The sequence below is a fragment of the Sciurus vulgaris genome, assembly GCF_902686455.1.
Source record: "Sciurus vulgaris genome assembly, chromosome: 18".
In the NCBI taxonomy this organism is placed as follows: domain Eukaryota; kingdom Metazoa; phylum Chordata; class Mammalia; order Rodentia; family Sciuridae; genus Sciurus; species Sciurus vulgaris.
The window spans coordinates 30,213,339-30,233,012 of record NC_136479.1 but is presented as its reverse complement, the minus strand read 5'-3'; the positions used below and the strand labels follow the sequence as shown (position 1 = coordinate 30,233,012).

Below are 19,674 nucleotides of genomic sequence, written 5' to 3'. Positions count from 1 at the left end.
CTAGGGCTCTAGCTGCTCCATTGAGATGATGTGTCATCTGGACAGGCTGGAGATGGCTGCTTTGTAAGGACTCCATGTGCATCACCCCAAAGGATCACAACACACTGCTTTATTCCACCCAGGGAGGAAAGCTGAGAGTGAAGTTACAATCTAGTCTTACATTTTGGTTTTCAAACTCTGCTTTTAGTCTTCTGCATTGGCGACCTACTTTACCAGGTGCTGAAAGATGTTTAAGTATTAAGATGATGACAGCATGAATAAAAAGACAAGGAGAGCTTAGAGTACACACGTAAAATAAGACATTTATTATGCTAAAGAACAGATTTTATTCTCCATTTTCCCCAACACTAAAATAGCACATGGCATAGTAATGTAGCACACAATATAAATTGATATATGCAATCAGTTATCCCCCAAATAGCTGTTTTAAATCTCGCTTTGGGAGTCCTTAAAAACTTACACTTTTAAATGACCTTTATTAATAAAATCATCAATGAACAACAAAACGGGTCACTTCAGAAAAATCTTAGTGTAAAAGACCTCAACTCTTAGGACTTTTGTAAAGGAGATTCTTGATTTGCCTCTCTACATCTGAGCCAGAGCAGAGAGTCTCCAGTTCCTTTTCACTTAGGGTAACACTGCAAGGGTTCCTAGTTTGAGATGATTAAATTTAATATTGCAACTTTCACCATAGGGCCTCCATTTAAACAGCACTTCAAGTGGAAGGAGTGTGAGAAATCAAATTTTGCTGCAGACCAGAATTATTCTATGAGATGCAGAAATGGCAACAGCTTGCCATGAGCTCAGCAAGGTTTAATAAAAATATAGTGGGTAGACTTTATAAAATATTCACTTTCAGGAGGTGATCAGAGACAAGCTAAGGAGACAAGACAATGTCTGGGACAATAGCCCTTTGGAATGGGTAGAGATCTCAAGATACATAGAGTATTTCATGTTAAATCACCATATGCTCATCTGATATTAAACTGGATATATAAATAATCACCCGAAAGGGTTTCCCAATTCTAAGTGTCTTTTAAGCACAATTTAAAACATGCTAAAAAATTTTCTTCTGCATCCATCAGCTTCTGGTGAGTGAACTCAGTTTATTCTCTACCTGGTCACACAAACCAAAACAGGATCTGAGTGGCTGAGCTGTCTGCATCCAGACTTAATGGGAAAGAAATCATCCTAAGTCAACTTGTAAAATTAATCTACTATTTTTATTATTCTGCTTGTACCTTAACTATGGCATATGGGATCTGCTAACTGAAAAGGCTGTAGAGCCAGTAACCCCAGTGTTATCTGCAGACCATTTGAGGTACTTTTTACACATGAAAGCATTTTCTTATATTCTGTTGTTTGTTCTGAAAACATGGGCTTTAAATGGTCAAGGAAAACACATCTTGTCTCGTCCTCTAGGAGTACTTCAGGACTGGAGTGCAGTGTTGCAGGCAGCACAGAATGCAGGCAAGACAGTTCCGACTCAGAGCCTACTCCCTCGTGAAGAGCACTTGGTGGTTCACCCTTAAAAACTCCCATTTCCCACAGTTTTGGATGGACTGGCTGTCCTGACACCCAAGGCTCTCTTTTGGGGCACTGTCCTTTGTGGTTGTCTATGGCTCTGGGCCCACTTCTTAGCCAGTCCCTCCCCAGAGCTTCCCTGACACGGAGGAACATCCCAGCAAGATGCTCTTCTGCAGAAGCAGAGAACAGACCCATGGCCTTGGTCGGAGCAGCTGCAGGAGCTGAGTTTCTTCCCATTGATTTCTTCAAATATGGAAGCTCTTTGTTGCCATTTTGAAGCAAAAGACCAGTGTCACTCAGATCGTTTTTCCTTTCCAATGATAACACCTTATTCTGTGAATTTCCATTTACGTCAGCCGCAAACTTATCCATCCAGAAAGGTACATCTGCTGGGCAAGGGCTCCCCTTCTGCGTTCTTTTCTTAAGGCTACATAATTGTTTATCCCAGTCATCTCCTCCCTCTCCCTTTGCTTCTGTCAGGCAGGTGCTGAGGATCCCTCCTCCGTCCCTCATGCTTTGTGTTCTTTGATGCAGTGAGCCTGGGGTGACACCTTTTTCAATCAGGGAAGGGCCTTCAGTGGATCTCAATATGAACCTGGAAAAGACAATCACGTTAAAATTCTACAATGAAGCTAGAGGCTCTTAATAGTGTCTACACACCTCAAACATTGCCTAACAAATGTGAGGTCTCTAACGAACTAGAGTACCGCCAATTCCTACATTAGGACAAAGAACAGAACGACAGCCCACCTATTAGAGATTGTAACAACAACCCAGCACACTACAAATGCATTAAAAATACATAAAAATAAGAAAAGCAGGCTCAGGGTATAGCTTAGGGGGAGAGTGCCTGAATGCACGCACAACACCCTGGGTTCAGTTCAATTCCCAGCATGGTATTAGGAAAAAAAAAAAAAAGCACCAATTCTGAGACTTTGTACTTTCATGCTAATGCGTATAAGAAAATGTTTATGTAGGTTCGATAAAAGTCTGACTTTAACCAGGATTTACTGTATGACTCAATTATGCACCAAAGTCTTAATGGAAGTGTCCTATTTGAGCTTATTGTTGTGACAAGTCACTCTTAAGGAAAGAAGGTCAATATTACTTACAGATCTGACATCTCTAAGTGCCTACCCTCAAAACCAACCCGGAGTCCTCTCAAATAGAACCCCAGTCTTCAAGTGGTCTAAAGATCACTTCCTGGCAGGCCAGGAACCTTAGCAATATACAGCCTCATTAAGAAAATAATTCACCCAGGCTTACAGGTAAAAAAATAGCACTTTTTTAGGTTTAGGTGTCCAACCTCAGATTTGCAAATACAAGAGGTTTTAAGAAGCTCCATCTGAGATTCCTCATGAAAACCTCTGCACAGTGACCTGTATCATAGCAGGAGTTCAATACCAGGTGACTCTACACAGTAAGAGTATACTTAAGGTGTTACTGGACAATCGACACTCTTGTTGCACCTACAACAACTCAATGAGGTCAGATTGCTCTGTGTTCAAGAATCACCTGTCTTTGACATTATTACACTCCAAATGGAGAAGATGTCAGAAGAGTCATGAAAGGCTCTAGAAGGAACAAAAAAATTATGCCTTGGGCTACCTAGTGCATCTTTCCAGGTTCTATACTTTTATAGGGACCTGCATCTTTCCATGTCTTTGACTGGCTCAAACTCTGTAAACTGTTAAAAACTTAAGAGTAAGGATAGTAAATTCCTGTCCAAAGAAATGAAAATTAACTATGTCTTGTGTAATACAATTATTGCTTTGTCAATGTTGACCAGTTTTGTATGTATTTGTAAATTCATATTAGCATTCTTTTTTTTGAGACAAGGTCTTGCTATGTTGCCCAGACTGGCCTGGAAACCCTGGACTCAAGTGATTCTTCTGCCTCAGTCTCACATGCAGCTGGACTGTACAGTTACATGCCATGTCCAGCTCCTAGTCAGCATTCTGGATTGCATGTGTGTTGTCTGAATTCTCCTTTAAACTAGTTGTAACATCTTACTAGTTCCCTCATATTAACAGATAAGCTAAATAAAAATTGGACACAAGCTGTTTTTATTTTTTTAAAAAAACCAGAACATTAATAGAAAATACATATATGTCTATATATATAGTATTTCTAAGAAGCCAGTCTATAAAACAGCAATCTTACTAAAATGTAATAACTCTACCAGGAGGAAGAGCCGTAAGAGAGAACACCCTGTCTTCCACAGTGAGAAGATAAACACAAAGCCTAAAAAATAAAAAACCAAGAAGCAACACAAGCATGTAATTTAGCAATAGTAAAGCAAGCAGTGAACCAGTCCCAGCTGAAAGGGATTTTCAGCTGCAGGGAGATGCAGGGAGATTTCTCTGAACCAATCTTTTCCTTTTTTCTCTGAACCGATCTTAAAGAACCAGGAGACTCCCTTCCCCTCCAGTCAGTTGTACTGGGGATTTAATCCAGAGGTACATTACCACTGAGCCAAATCCTTAGCCTTTTTTTTTTATTTATTTTTAAATTTTTGTATTTTTTTGTGGTGCTGGGGATTGAACCCAGGGCCTTGTGCATGCAAGGCAACCACTCTACCAACTGAGCTATATCCCCAGATCCCTTTTTACTTTTTGAGACAGGGTCTAAGTTTCTCAGGACCTCACTAATTTACTAAGACTGGCCTCAAATTTGTGATCCTCCTGCCTCAGCCTCCTGAGTTGCTGGGATTATAGGTATGCACCACTGTACAGTAGATTCTTTTCAAGCTGTGAGCTAGGCATGCATACTTGTAATTTCAGCAACTCAGGAGGCTAAGGCAGGAAGATCACGAGTTCAAAGCCAGCCCCAGCCTCAGCCTAATCCCAAACCCTAAACCTAAACCTTACCCTAAGAAAGAGAAAAAAAGAGCATTATTGTATTATTGGAGGCTGAAGCAGAAAACAAGCAGAGCTGAAGAATGAAGCCACAGAGATAAACAGGACTGAGGAAGAGAGGCACTGGCCATTGTCATAATGAGCTGGGTCTTCATTGAACAGCAGTGAAGAATTTTTAGCAAGGAAATAATGGCTAGCTTTACATTTTAGGTGAATTACCTTGGTTGCACTGTGGTGGACAAACTGGAAAGAAGCCACAACAGAAAGACTATTAGGAAGCTATCCAATAATGCAGTGAATGATGGAAAAATAAGGCCACAATAGTAAAAAGGAGATGGCGTTTTTTTAAGTTGGTAACTGAATAAGTTAGGTGTAGTGGTGCACACCTGCAACTGCAGTGACTTGGGAGAGGCTGAGACAGAAGGGTCCCAGTTTAAAGCCAGCCTGCACAACTTGGTGAGACCCTGTCTCAAAATAGGTAACAAAGAGCCAGGGGTTCAAAGCCATGAGTTCAAAGCCAGCCTGAGTCTCAGTAAAAGCAAGGCACTAAGCAACTCAGCAAGACCCTGTCTCTAAATAAAATATAAAAAGGGCTGGGGATGTGACTCAGTGGTTAAGCACTTCTGGGTTCAGTCCCCAGTACCTAAAAAAAAAAAAAAAAAAAGTGATTAGGCATGTTTCTCACATGCTCTGTATAACTTAGTTTGCAATAAGTAAATTCTGAAAAACTCTTGTCCATCAGTCATGAACATGGGGTTAGCCCACCTCAAGAAGCATGGAAGAAAATATTAGAAAACCTTTGCCCACTGCATCTTGTCAGTTCCCTTTTAATTTTTTCTACTTTATAATATGCAATTTTTTTGGTGCTGGGATGGAACCCAGGGTCTCCCACATGTTAAGCATATTAAGCATGTAGTTCTACCACTGAACCACACCTTCAGCCCTTATACCATATATACATACAGGTTTTTTTGGTACCAGGAATTGAACTCAGGGACACTTGACCACTGAGCCACATCCCCAGCACTTTTTTATATTTTATTTAGAGACAGGGTCTCACTGAGTTGATTAGTGCCTAGATTTTGCTGAGGCTGGCTTTGAACTCATGCTCCTCCTGCCTTAGCCTCCCCAGCTGTTGGGATTACAGGCGAGAGCCACTGTGCCTGGCCCCTTGTACCATATTTTGATAGAGCAAAGTATATAGCTTGTAGGGCATGCTCAAAAACTTTTACTGATTAAAGTATGACCGTTACTCTATAATTAAAATATATTTGATAAAAATATATTTGAATAGTATAAAGCAATATAGAAATATAATGTGTATATAATTACTAGAAGTGTGGCTTCCAGTTGCATTTCAAAACAAATATTTTCAAAGTTCATCGGGTCAAACCTAATTAACATCTCTCACATTAACTTTGCAGAGCACATTATTTCAAACTGTACATTTTACTGATGAAATGTACCAGAAATTAACATTCTCCTGAAATGGGAGCATTCATATACATACATACATATATACGTGTGTGTGTGTGTCTACTTCCCCCTTTTTTTTTTAGTGGTACTGGGGTTTGAACCCAGGGGCACTCTACCACTGAGCTATACCCCTACAGCCCATTTTATTTTTGAGATAAGGGCTAAGCTGGCCAGACTGGCCTCAAACTTGGGATCCTCCTGTCTCAGCCTCCCAAGTAGGTGGGACTAAAGACATGTATCACTGCACCCAGCCCTAAGTACATTTTAAAAATAATTTAAAAGTCCTTTTTTTTTTTTTCCTTAATTAAGAAAAAACAGGTCATTTAATATGGGGCAACTCTGGGAAAAATTAGTTCCTAACCACTTTTATTATATCTTTTTACAAGGACTTACTACTATTCAGAAAGATGAAATATTTCCAGAATTGTGTTAAAATATTTTAAATGAGGCAATTAAAATAATCGTGTATTTAATGATAGAGTAATCATGTATTTAATCATGACAGAATAAACCGTTCCCTGAAGTTGTTCTAATTCTTCAGTAAATTCAGTAATAAGCCAGTATTTAATTCTCTTACCAAAAATACTTCAGCAGGTCATTGACAACATTTTGGTTCAGAGCCTTAAACTAAACCCTCCTGATATTAGACGGTTAAATATAGTACTTACATTTTTGAAAGCCAAAAATAGCTTCCAAATGACTTCTAGATATATTTAATAGCCACCTGTGAATTACTTTGCAGTTTGTTCTCACTATACTAGACACATACAGCACCAAATAATTTGTGTGCAGTGTCTATATAATTAACCCTCTTTGGCCCCAGGCCTCATCATCCCCCACCCCCATCCAAGTCTACCAAATAACAGCATGAATTATGGCAAACAAACCTGTCCACCAAAACAAAGCCTACCACAGTGAGGGAAGGAGTCTACTTTGAAGTTCAAGGGGAAAAATAAAGTGCAGTAGTGGGAATAAATTCCTGAACTTCTATTCCCTTGCTCCCCATCAAAGATGGTAAGAGAGGGGCAATGTGTTCAGGGAAAAGAGACTGTCCAGGTATGTCCACAAGCCTCAGGGCAGATGCAAGAAAGACTCTTCTGCACAAATCCCTGCCCCTGTTGGAGGCAGCCAGCTTGCTGGATGACAATAGGCCTGACCCAATTAGGCAGCTGCTGCCCTCTTGGATGCCTGTCTCCTTACCTGTCCTAGCCCGGGCTATTCATGGCCTGCAGCACGTGACGCTGGACTACCATTGCTTTGTAAACTAAAAATATCTGGCCCCGATGTTTCTGAAAGCAAGCTGGCAAGGTTGCTTCCAAAGAGGATAGGGGAAGTTACTGCTAAAATGAGCAGAGCACCAATGGGCCTTGAATAGGACCTGAGCTGATGGGCTCACACACACACTCTCCAAGACACACCTGGCTTCACCCAGCCTGTAGGTGTGAGGGGTGGTATACTTACCATAGTATCACTGTGCCTGTGACTGAGGATCAGGCTGGAGGTGGCTGAAACAAATCCCCCAAATGTATACACAGCTCAGAGGATGAGAAGTAGGAACGACTCCATCATTTCTAAATTAAGCTGACTCATTACCAGAGAGAACACACTTCACTGAGTTCCTGCTACTGATCTTGCAGCACAACTCAATCACACATGCCCTTACAAAACCAGCTGTGCCAACTCTACAGCCACCACCCTATTTCCTGATCACTTGAATGCTCAAAGGTGCACTGAGGAGGAAAGGACTCAGGCACAACCCAGGACTGGGGTCTCACCATGCTCACGGAGATTGAGATTTCCAGGATGCTGTGAGGACTCAGTGTGAGCAAGCACCCAGCATCTTCTCTGACCAGCATCCCATGGGCACCCAGTTAATCAGCAGCTATTTTTATCAGTATCAAGAGACACTGAAGCAGAATGGAATGAATGATAAAAAGCTGCAGAAAGGTTCGGTAAAATGGAGGACACTGAAAGATTGCTGCATGAAAGTGACCTCAATACAATATGGGCAAGTGCATGTCAGTGGAATGGCAGAGACTTGGCCAAGGCTGGAGTAAGTAGAGCCCACCCAAGGGAGTACCTGACTTGTTGGTGAGGGCAGCACTATAGAACAGCTTCCACAGAGCACAAGCTGCCAATAACAGCTACAAATGCTGCCAAGCACAGTGACCCAGGCCTACTGTAATCCCTGTGACTTAGGAGGCTGAGGCAGGACTGCGCATTTGAGGCCAGCCACAGAGACTCAGTTGTCTCAAGAATAAAAAGGGCTGGGGCTATAACTCAGTGATAGAGCACCCCTGGGTTCAATCTCCAGTACCACAAAAACAAAGAAAACAGAAAACAGTAAAATGGTTAGGGAAGTAGCAAAGTGGTCAAGTGCTTGCCTAGTACATGGGAGGCCTGGGTTAAATCCCCAATCCTGCAAAGCACAAGAGCAGCAAGTCAGATTATGTCATACGCCTCAGCTCAGAAATCTTCTGTCCTGCCATACTTAAGAGTACAAGCCAAAGTCCTTACAAAGGAACACAAAACTCTCCTCCACTCTGCCTATTACTTTTGGGGTTCCTCCTGCTCTCTCCCTGCTCAGTCCCAATGGCATTCCTGGCCATTTTCACTTGAGGAGTGATCCATATGCCCCCAGTTTGCCACTGTGACCAGGCAACAGAAATTAAGAGGCACTTGGGAACTTTTATGGCAACTTAACATTACCACAACATCCAAGGATGGTTCTGTTAATTACTCTCTTAAAAACTGCAGTAAAATACATACAACATAAAATTTACCATCGTAACCATTGTTAAGTGTATATTCAGTAGCATTAAATATTCACCTTGTGAAACAATCACTACCATTCACCCCCCAGACTTTATCTCCTCAAACTGAAGCTCTGCACCAATTAAACACTAGCTCCCCACCAGCCAATTTTCTGTGTCTGTGAATCTGACTGCTCTAAGGATTTCATGTTAAGTGGAATCCTACAGTATTTGCCCTTTAGTGACCAGTTTATTTCATTTAGTGTCATGTCTTAAAGGTTCATCCACGAAATAGTATGTATCAGAATTTCCTTTTTTAAACTTTTTAAAATTGTCAATGGGCTTTTATTTATATCTATATTTGGTACTGAGCATTGAATCCAGTGCCTCACACATGCTAGGCAAGCACTCTACCACTGAGCTACAACCCCAGCCCAGATTTTCCTTCCTTTTTAAAGCTGTGTAACATTCCACTGTGGAAAGACCACATTCTGTTTGTCCATTCACCTGTCAATGGATACTTCAATTATTTCTACTGTTTAGCTACTGTGAATAATGCTGCTGTGAACACGGGAGTACAAGAATTTGAGTCCACCTTCATACCTCTTGAGTATGTAACCAGAATCCCCAGTCACTTAGTAAAACTCTATGTTTAACTTTCTGAAGAACCACCAAACTGTTTTTCATGGCAGCTGCACCATTTAATATTCCCACCCATGACACATAAGAGTTCTAATTTCTCTATATCCTTGCCAACGTGGGTTTCTCCCCCTTTTGTGTGTGCCAGGGACTGAACTGGGGGTACTAGACAACTGAGTCACATCCTCAACCCCTTTTTATCTTAAGAGAGAGTCTAAGTTGCTCAGGGCCTCACTAGGTTGGTGAAGCTGGCTTTGACCTTGTGATCCTCCTACCTCAGCCTCCTGAGTCAAGGGATTATAGTTGTGCGCCACTGTGCAAGGCACTTACTTCTACCTTATCTTTAAAAAAAAAACAAAAACAAAAAAGGCCATCCTAATTGGTGCAAAGTGTTACCTCACTGTGACTGACTTATTTCCCTTAGAGTTAAGCATCTTTTCATGGACTTACTGGTCATCTGTATATCTTCTTTGGAGAAATCTCTAGTCAAAAAGTCCTTTGCCAATTATTGGACTGGGTTTGTTTTTAAAGTTATAAGAATTCTTTATATATTCAGGATATCAATCCTTTATCAAATATATGATTTGCAAATACTTTCTTCCATTCTGTGAGTGGTCTTTTTCACTATTTATTTGGGTGTCAAGGATCAAATTCAGGGCTTCACACATGCTAATCACCTACTTTACCACTGAGCTGTATCCCAGCCCTTCTAGCTTCGTTCTGTTGCGTGTAGAAGTAATTCATTTTTATCAGATCCTGCAAAGCTATGAGAAGGTGAAGACACTGGCCCTTCTCCACAAATCATCTGAGAAGCAAGGCTCAGCTCTCCCCTGGGCCTACAGTGTTTTCCTCCCCAGGCAACGGCAGGCTTATTAATGAAAATTTTTAAATGGGATAATAGTTGAGGGTTTGCATTGTTGTTTTGTTTTTGTGTGCTGGGGATTGAATCCGGGGTCGTGTATATCCTACACACATGCTCTGTCACTGAGCCAGACCCCCCATAAATTGATTTTAAGCTCCCCACCCCCAGCTCACTTTATATGGCAGATATCTTTTAACATCATAGAGACTGAATTTATATATCTTTATATCTGCTTGAACCATTAGATAATTAAGTGTAGGATTCTAGAAATGAGTCAAGGATATAGGTGTTTGCTATCCTAGTCTTTCAAATTTTATATAGATTTACATTTTTCAAAACAAAAAATTCGTGAAAAACTATGATTAAAGCATTCACTTGGAAGTCAGGAAAAATTCCATAGTATTTTTTTCTTATATTTTTGGTGTTTAATATCTCAAGTACAAAGCTGGTTCAATATTTTGAAGCCACAACAAACCCATAAGCCTGAGCTCACGCTTTTGTAAAGCTTATAAACTATTAAGTTTTATTAATAGTCTATAATTTCACCCAATTTTCTTTGAGAGGTCTGATATAAATCAAGCAACAGAGTTTTAAAAAAAATTCATTTAAAGCTGCAATCAACCCTAGGAAAGGGTCTCAGGAGTTTTACTACTTTTTTAAATTGTTCAACCAGGTGTGGTGGCCCATGCCTGTAATCCCAGTGACACAGGAGAGGCTGAGGTAGGAGAATCACAAGTTCAAGGACAGTCTGAGCAACTCAGTAAAACCCTGTCTCAAAATAAAAAAATAAAAATAAAAAATGGCTGGAGTATAGCTCAGTGGTAGACTGTCCCTGAGTTGAATCCCCAGTACCACAAAAAATTAAATTTTTCAAACCTAAGATCATTTTAATCTAAGTCTAAGTCCTTCAACGACTGCAAAACAACATGGGAGCTGCCTCAAATCCTCTCAGATTGAGTCTTCTCACTTCTCAGGACTGCTCCAGCCCCATCAGCCTCCTGCCATTTCTGGAAAACACTAGGTTTGTCCCAGGTGTGGGGCCTTGGTTACAGCTGTTCCCCTCTGCATGACACTCCTTCAACCTAGAAATCTCCATGGCTGAAGCCTTCCCCTCCTCCAGTTTTGCTCAAGTGTCACCTTCTCAATGGGACCCACTGTCTGCCCTATTTACAATGCCAACCAGCTCCCTACCTTCCTTGGGATGCAAAAGAATAAAGATTTCAAAGTACTAAGTGCAACATAAGGAGCTATGAATTTAGGATGTCATTCAGAGAGAGATTGAGAGAGGGGTTAGGAAGAAACAGAAGACAGGCAGCAGTCAGAGGAAGGTTCACACACTGGGTTAGCATTGAGCAGTTCAGCAAAGGCTGTTGGTGAAACAAGGACACTACTTGGTTTGCTGACGACCATCAACGTTCACAATATCTTTCTTTCTCTGTTCTTTTTCAGGCATTCTCTCTTGATGATTATAAGAAGCTAGGTGACCAGGTAACCTGAGACCAACATATTTGATCTTCCCACAGTCGCATAACTGAAAAGTTTAGGCATGACAGGTAAATTACCACAGGTTCCTGGTACCATTTTTTGTCTCATTACTACATTTAGTATTTAGTATGGATTCTTCCTTTTTGACTGCCTTGTACTTCTGCTTCTGTATAAATAAGCAGGATGTTACTAACTCCAGATGAAGGCTTGCTTAGAAATAGCACTTTTACAGCATAACCCTTCTCAGTCTACAAAGCCCTTTTCCATCTATTTTCTCGTTCAATCATCTTTCATACTGAAGAGGTAGTAAATCCTCTTAAAATGCCTCACTTCTCCACAAACAAGAGATTTGAGGGTCCTATGTAAACATGTAGAAAATGAAATACTTTCAGACTTGTGCTTTCTAAACAGATCCAAGAACCCCTAAAAGAAGGGAATGGGTACAACACAGTTGAGAAAAAAAGGTCATGAGCTGGGGCTGTCCCCGCCCCGCTTACTTAGATTCTATTTCCTGTTGCCATATTCCATTTCTTGTTCCCTTTACCAGAGGCCAGAATAATTAAACCCCTAAATCAGTAAAGCTAGTGATTGTTCACAAATGAATAAAAACTCTAAAATCTGCAGAGGAGCTTACAGTAGCCAATTTAAGCATTAGAGTTGTAAAATACAACAATCTCTCACCCACAGGATGTGAGAGAGCTGCTTTTTGCACTAGATCAAACCCAAGATCAAATATAAAATCCTATGCAGTTCTGAGAAAGCCCTTTCCCAAGATACCTGGTGATACTTCATCTATGCACCACCCTCAATTGCATGCACTTGCCCCTGAATTAAGAGCCCACATTCAGCTGCCCATATTCTCAGAAGCTCTGCTGTGCCTGGACTATCTACCACTTGATGTCAAGGTTACCAAATCACCCATTCTGGGTTTCTGGGATCGGTGCATCTGTACTCTGACTGCCCACACCACTCTTATTATAGATCCAATTTCCCTCCTCCAAAATGCACTTGCCTTCAATTATTACAGTGCAGATTCCTTGTTATGAAATTTGTATTTGAACCACCTTCCAGAGATGAGCTCACTGTCCTACAAACAAATGCAGGATTTGGAAACCTTGAGTGTCTCGGTGGAATGAAGTCTCTCACTGTTTATTACCTATAAAACAAATGAGCCTCAGCACACCTGCAATAAAGACAGCAGGTGGAAGATGGTGGTGATATGGTGATCACAAAAGTCCTCTCTGAAAGGAGAGCTAAAGAATTAAAGTGTGAGAACATGCCAGCATTCAGGTGGAAAGAGCCTGGGTGAATGCCCAGGGGCAGAAAGGGGCTCTGTGCAAGCAGATAGGAAACCTTGAGCAAGCATAGTAAGCAGGGTGCAAATCAGGTGACAGGCAGCAGAAATGTGGAAGCCAGATCTGCAAGGCAAGAACAGGAATGGATCCAGGGGAGCTGTTTTAAGGATGACCAGACCTGACTTACTGTTTCAAAGACTTCTCTTGGGCTGGGGGTGTGGCTCAGTGGTAGAACCCTAGCCCTGTGTTCAATCCCTAGCACAGCAAAAGGCAAAAACAAACTTCTGTAACTGCTCAGTAGAGAACAGATGAAGGATACTGAAATAGTCCAGACAACTGATTAGATAGCTTGGACTAGAGAGGTGGTCATAAATAGAGAAGTGGATATGTAAGAAAGTTTTTTTTTAATAGTACAAAACATGGTCATTTTCAACATATCAGTAATGGTGCTATTATAGTCATTCTTGTGACTTTATAAATGACTACAAACCATATGTAACTCTAAACATAAGATTCCTAGGTGGGAGCTTGGGGGTTGGATATAGCCTGCATATACTTTTCACTTTGCCCACTTTAAAAAAAAAAAAATCCAAGTTAACCTGATACCTAAAAATCAGGACATCTGATTTCTCTGCAATCACTAGATCTGGCCAACACTGGGCCCATGTTTCCATAGGATGGTAAATGGCTAAAGCACAGGCTTTCTGGTTTACCTTACTCCCACACCCGGCCCCCTTTACTCATTTATACCACCTGCTGCAAAGATATTTAAGTTTTCTACTCCTCCAGCCTGGTACCACTTAAGGATGCCATAAGCCTTTTCTTACATAAAAGTATGTCAATTTGGACCTTGAAATAGAGTCATGTTCACCTCAACTCACTTTTTTTTTTTGTACTAGGGATTTAACTCAGGGGTGCTTAGACACGGATGCACATCCCCATCCCTTTTTATTTTGAGACAGGGTCTCATTAGGGTCTTGTTAAGTGGCCAAGGTTAGTCTGGAACTTGCAATCCTCCTGCCTCAGCCCCAAATCACTGGGACTACAGGTGTGTGCCACCATATAGGCCCTTAATACAATTTGATCAACAGTTGGCTTTTGGGTTCCTGTAGTCTACCATCACCTGTGTCAGGGGCCAAAAAACCTGAAGATACATGGCACCTAGACAATTACACTGATATAACCAAACCAGAGAAAAACCTGGTACTACTGCTCAGACTGACTCGTTTTGCACATCAGTGCCAAGCACTGTGGGACAGTAAGCTCCCCAAAGCCTGGGGCACTCCAAGTTGTGAAAAAGGAATCCAAAAGCAGCTCACTATCTAGCCATCTTTGAGGAAGAATTCTCAAACTGACACCTTCCCCTTCTAGAAAAAAGGCATCTGCTAATTCAAGAGTTGTAGAAATGTCAGTCATTTACAACAAAGGTGGTCTCTTGGGGGCAGGTGAGTGCCCTGTTTCACATCTGAATAATTTCGGGTCTCTAAAACCTTTTACGTCTCTACCTCCACCACATCATTCTCTTATCTTTCTCCCCACCTCACTTCAACCCCGGCCAAAATAAATTAGATACGTGATCAAAGCATCATTACCTTGCAATCTATTTTAAGCTTCAAAGATAATATAAAAAGCCTTCCCAAAGTTTGGGAACCAGAAATTTTACCCATAAACACATCACGGGATCCCAACAATTTGCCATCTTCAGGACAAAACGTCCTCCTCGGACCCCCAGGTGTGGTACCTGCAACCTGAGCCTCGTATGCAGAAGGCGGATAACAACCCCAGTGGGTTTTTCTCAAGTGGAGTTGCATGAGAAAATGCACGGTGCTTGGCGCACACAGCCTCCAACCGGTTGTGGCTACCGTGGGCATCTGCATCCCTCTGGGCCTTTCGGGGAGGGCCCGGCCCGGGAGTCCCGGCGGGTGCGGCTCACCCACCTGCAGGCGCACGTTGAGCATCATGGAAGCCACGATGTAGAGGTAGGGGAAGTTGATGCGCAGTCGCCAGGCCAGGTCGAAGAAGATAAGCAGTGTGCGGGTCAACCCCTTGCAGAAGACCCCATAGGAGCGGGCGGCGGCCGAGCGCGAGAGCCGGACAGCCAGGCCCGACAGAGCCGCCGCCATATAGAGACCGGCGCTCCCACTGCCCGCCCGCCCGCCGTCCCTCTCCGCGCCGCGTCGTCCTGGGCCTCCGCCCCGGCCGCTGGCCTGCGCACGGCGCGCTCAGGGAACGAGGGAGGCGGCGGTAAGGCCGGCGGGCGGGCGGGCCACTGGGGAGCCGAGTCCGCGCGTCACGCTCAGGAAGCGCCTCCGCGAGCCGCCGCCTGGTCCCGGCCCGGCCGCGCGGCCTGACGTCACAAAGCCCGCCCCGCGCCTGCGCGGCCCATAGGCCACACCTAGCCACGCCCCCGCCCTGTCCCTCAGGTGAGGCGCGCATGCGTGGGCGGAGGGGTGTAGGGAAACGATACTGGTGTGTTATCTCCGGTCGCCCCCTACTGGTGAGTCTAAGAATAAAAACAAAGGGAGGAGGTGATCCGTGGTGATGGCCGGAGGACAAAGTGAATGTACTTTATGCCTCTGAGCTATACGCTTAAAAAGGATGACAGTGGTAAATTTTATGTTACCTGTATTTTATCACAATTTCAAAAAGCGAAAGGATCCTTTTGGGGGCTAACGGGTAGCCCATTCTCCCCATGTGGATTGCTTGGACTCTGGCCATTCTTGTTTAGTGTCTAATATATAGAGTTTAATATTTTAATAAGTATATTTTTAATTAAAGTACGTGGTATGAAAAGTAAAAATATTTATGCATCCAAAACTTCTAGTGTTCTGTTTTTTAAAATAGTTTTTATATTGCTAATTAGGCATCTATATTTCTCTTGAAAATTTGCTGTGGTGTGAAGATACATACTTTCCTTTTAGTTTCTGACAAAATATTTCCTGTCTTAATCCTCTTGCCCACCGATGAGAAAGTCTGAGAATTTGGTACGGGTGGAAAAATAGAATGTTCTTAATGAAATATCCCTTAAGTAAGCCACGGTAGAAAATAAGCATATAAAAACGAATTTATTTCATGTTGAAATCCTTTCCCCAAAATGGATTCGTGCTCAAAATCATTCTTTTAAATATTTATTCACCTATACTTCAAACAGGAAGATTATAAATCATAAAGAATGTTTCCAATATTGTCATTTAATGTTATTTTTAAAAAATGTCTATTGTATAATTGTTTATATTTACTACCCATTGCATTTCAGGGAAAGGTCATATTATGTAGATATTTTGAAGTTTTTACCTTTTGGCTAGTTTTATTATTAATATTATTCAAAAAATTCACAAATCTTTAGTTTCCCTTAATTTTACAGCTTTATATTTCAGCACAGTTATGTTTGACATTAAAATGCTCTCTTCCCTTTTTATGTAAGCTATTTTTTTCTTTCAGTGCACATTGCATGCTATCTTTGAGCACTGCAGAGCACATGCTGCTTGAATTATTGTTTTTCAAATGATCCCCTTAAAAACAGCAAAATTAAAAAGTCTTTATGCAATATTTGAGGCAAATAAAGATTTTAAAGACTGAAGTCTTTAGTGGAAAATTTGCCAGAAGACACAAAGTCAGTTTGGCAGTGCGTCAACAGGTTTGGATCAGCTAAATTTATTGTCAGGCTTATAAAATTTGGTGGAGAACTGGCAGTCCTATTTATCTGAACTATGTTGAAAGACCAGATGAGGTGTGGCCTTGTGAGAAAGACATACATATATATCCTCCCTGGTTATTCATTTCTTTGTCTTTAAATGCCACTGAAGCACAAGGTGTTTTAATAAGGGCTTCATTTGGGGTACACAATGGCACACAGAATTATCAGAAAGCTAAACTGAGCTGGGTGGGAAGCCTGTTATCATCAACATACTGAGAGGTCAAAGGGAACACAAAGGAAAGTAACAAGATTTCAGGTATCAAATATAGCACAGTTAACTGGTAAGCAGCTGGTAAATTAATCTAGGCTCATGACAAGATTCAACTCAGTCCTTCGTGAGATGTCTCTAGGAAGGCATTGCCGATCATAATTTGAGGAACAGACAGAACTAATTATAAGTCAGTGTGAAAAATATTTTCACAGAGACGCAAAGCATTATGAGAAGAGCTAATGGGGAATAATTCTATTAACAACTGATCAACAGGATCCATCTGCTTTCCAGAAGGTTTTCCCTCCTGCTAGCAGAGCTGCATCTCAGGTAAGATTGAGCTGGTGCAAAAAGCAGGCAGAAGCTAGGTTCCAGATTCAGCAACTTCTCAGCATTCCTGTGACCTGGTTCTGTAAAATGAGGATAAGGACGCTCATCCTACAGGGTGTTTGTGAGAAATAAATGAGATCAGGTTTGCAGCATCAGACACAGTTCCCGGCAGATAGAGGGCACCCAGAAAGTGGTAGCTATTTTCATGCTCAGACCCCTCGAGCCATTAGACAGGATGTAAATTGGTAGATCCATTAATACCCATTATGATTAATAAAGTTAAATCACAGACCACAAGCCACCTGAAGAGGGAAGGAGGGGCACGTAATTATGCTTCTGGAAGAAAAGGTGGACACACATAATCCAAAATGTGGGTCAGAAATTATTTCTATTTAAACTTGTGAGTTCAGTTGCCATTTTGACAAAATGTAAGTTTCCAGTCTCCCAGAAAAGGGCTCATGCCAGGTACCTGGTGCATCACATCGCACATTACAGATCAAGGTCAATGTGAATTGTTAACACCGTGTTACGTACAAAGAGTGTATAATGTTAGTTGGAAAAGGTCAGAGCAGAGGGAGAAAAGTATGCACACAATTCCACTGCTTTCCTAAGAAGTGGAACCTGTATATACACATATGTATATGCATTACACACATGTAAACATATATGAACGCACATATTCAGGTTTTTATTCTTTAAATGAAAGGAGAAATCCTAACTCTGCTTTAAAATGCTTATCTGTAAGGGGAAGGGAAGGATAGGGTAAAGGATATGAAGATAAAAATTATATTTCTCTAAACATAGGTTGTTTTGTAGAATTTGACTTGGGAACCATGCAAATATCTTACACCATTATGAAACAAAATTATATTTTTAAACTTAAAACATTTCCAGGTGTGGTGGTGCATGCCTGTAATCCCTGCAGCTGGGGAAGCTGAGGCAGGAGGATTGCAAGTTAGAGGCCAACTCAGTGAGGTCCTAAGCAACTTAGCAAGAACCTGTGTCAAAAATAAAAAATATTAAAATAAGAGCTGGGGATGTAGCCAGTCATAAAGTGCCCTGGGTTCACTTCTCTACCAAAAAAAATAAAAATTGAAATTAAAAAAAAAAACAACTTAAAACTTTAATTTTGAGAACAAAATGAAAAATCTGTGTATCTGGTTAGTGGCATAACCATACCCAAAGACGTACTATTCCAAGAAACATTAAAACTAGTTTGGGGCTAGGAATGTAGCCTAGAGGTAGAGCACTTGCTTAGCATGCATGAGGCCCCAGGTTTGATGACAAAATCAGTAATTTTGACTGTATCCCCTGAAGATAAAAAAGTAGAAAAAAAGTTTTGAAGCTGTTTTTGGTAATCATATTGTTATGATTCTAAAACTCTGTATTATACCTAGTAATGCTTGTATATGAAAACAGGAATTTTTTTACATAGGAGAAGGAAGTTAACAATACAAATTTATCAAGATTGAATAAAAACCCTACAGCCAAACCCTGATGTGGTGGCATACTCCTGTATCCCAGCTAATCGGGAGGATGAGGCAGGAAGATCACAAGTTCAAGGCAAGCATAGGCAACTCACTGAGACCCTGTCTCAAAAATAAAATGAGCTGGGCAGAGTGGTTTACACTTGTAATATCAGCAACCTGGGAGGCTGAGGTGGAAGAATCTAATGTTTGAGGCCAACCTTAGCAACTCAGAGAGGCCCTAAACAACTGAGCAAGACCCTGTCTCTAAATAATAAAAGGGCTGGGGATGTGGCTCAGTGGTTAAGTGCCCCTGGGTCCAGTCCCAGGTACCAAAATTAATTAACTCATTAATTAATTAAATGGGCTGGGGATATAGCTCTGTGTTAGAGTGCCTCCAGGTTCAATTTCTAGTACCATAGCGCACACACACACACACACACGGGGGAAGAAAAGAGAGAGAGAGAGAGAGAGAGAGAGAGAGAGAAGAAAAAAGAAACACTACACCTAAGTGAGGTGACACTTTCCTGTAATCCCAGCTACTGGGAAGGATAAGGCAGGATGAGCACAACTTCAAGGCTGGCCTGAGCAACTTAGTGAGACCCTGTCCCAAATAAATAAAAAAGTATGGGGATACAGCTCAGTGGTAGCATGCGTGAGATTCTGGGTTCAATCCCCAACACACACACACACACACACACACACACAATGATAATCCGGAATTCGATTTGGATGTATGGCATGAAATCAGAGGAAGAGAGGAAGAAAGGGAGAGAAAAGCAAGTGTTTTCCAGCTCTAGTCACTGAAAAGCCCCAAGAATAGTGCTAGGAATAGTGACCAACCTAGTAGCAGTGAACACCCCTGGTGGCTAAATGCTATTTGGAGTCTCCAAAAACCATTTCCCACTAAAAAGGCAGATTCCAGATCTGAGGCACAGCCTGGAACTTCTTGTCACACCAAATAGCAAGGGAGTTCTCAAAGACTAAGAAGGACATGTCAGAAATACTCAGAAGCCAATTTAAAGAGGTTCCCACTGGCCAGAATAGGATAGTTTGAGCGTCCATAAGGATACCAATT

General features: G+C 41.6%; 1 protein-coding gene across 1 annotated transcript; it reads right to left on the bottom strand.

Annotated features, from left to right (window-relative positions):
* Positions 1-282: 282 nt before the first annotated feature.
* FAM220A (family with sequence similarity 220 member A) lies at positions 283-15,237 on the bottom strand. The gene is made up of 2 exons (XM_079121198.1): positions 14,833-15,237; positions 283-2,122 (listed from the first exon to the last, which is right to left on the bottom strand). The coding sequence occupies exon 2, from the start codon at positions 2,038-2,040 to the stop codon at positions 1,243-1,245; it is 798 nt and encodes a 265-aa protein (XP_078977324.1). The 5' UTR covers positions 2,041-2,122; positions 14,833-15,237; the 3' UTR covers positions 283-1,242.
* Between the last annotated feature and the right edge of the window lie 4,437 nt (positions 15,238-19,674).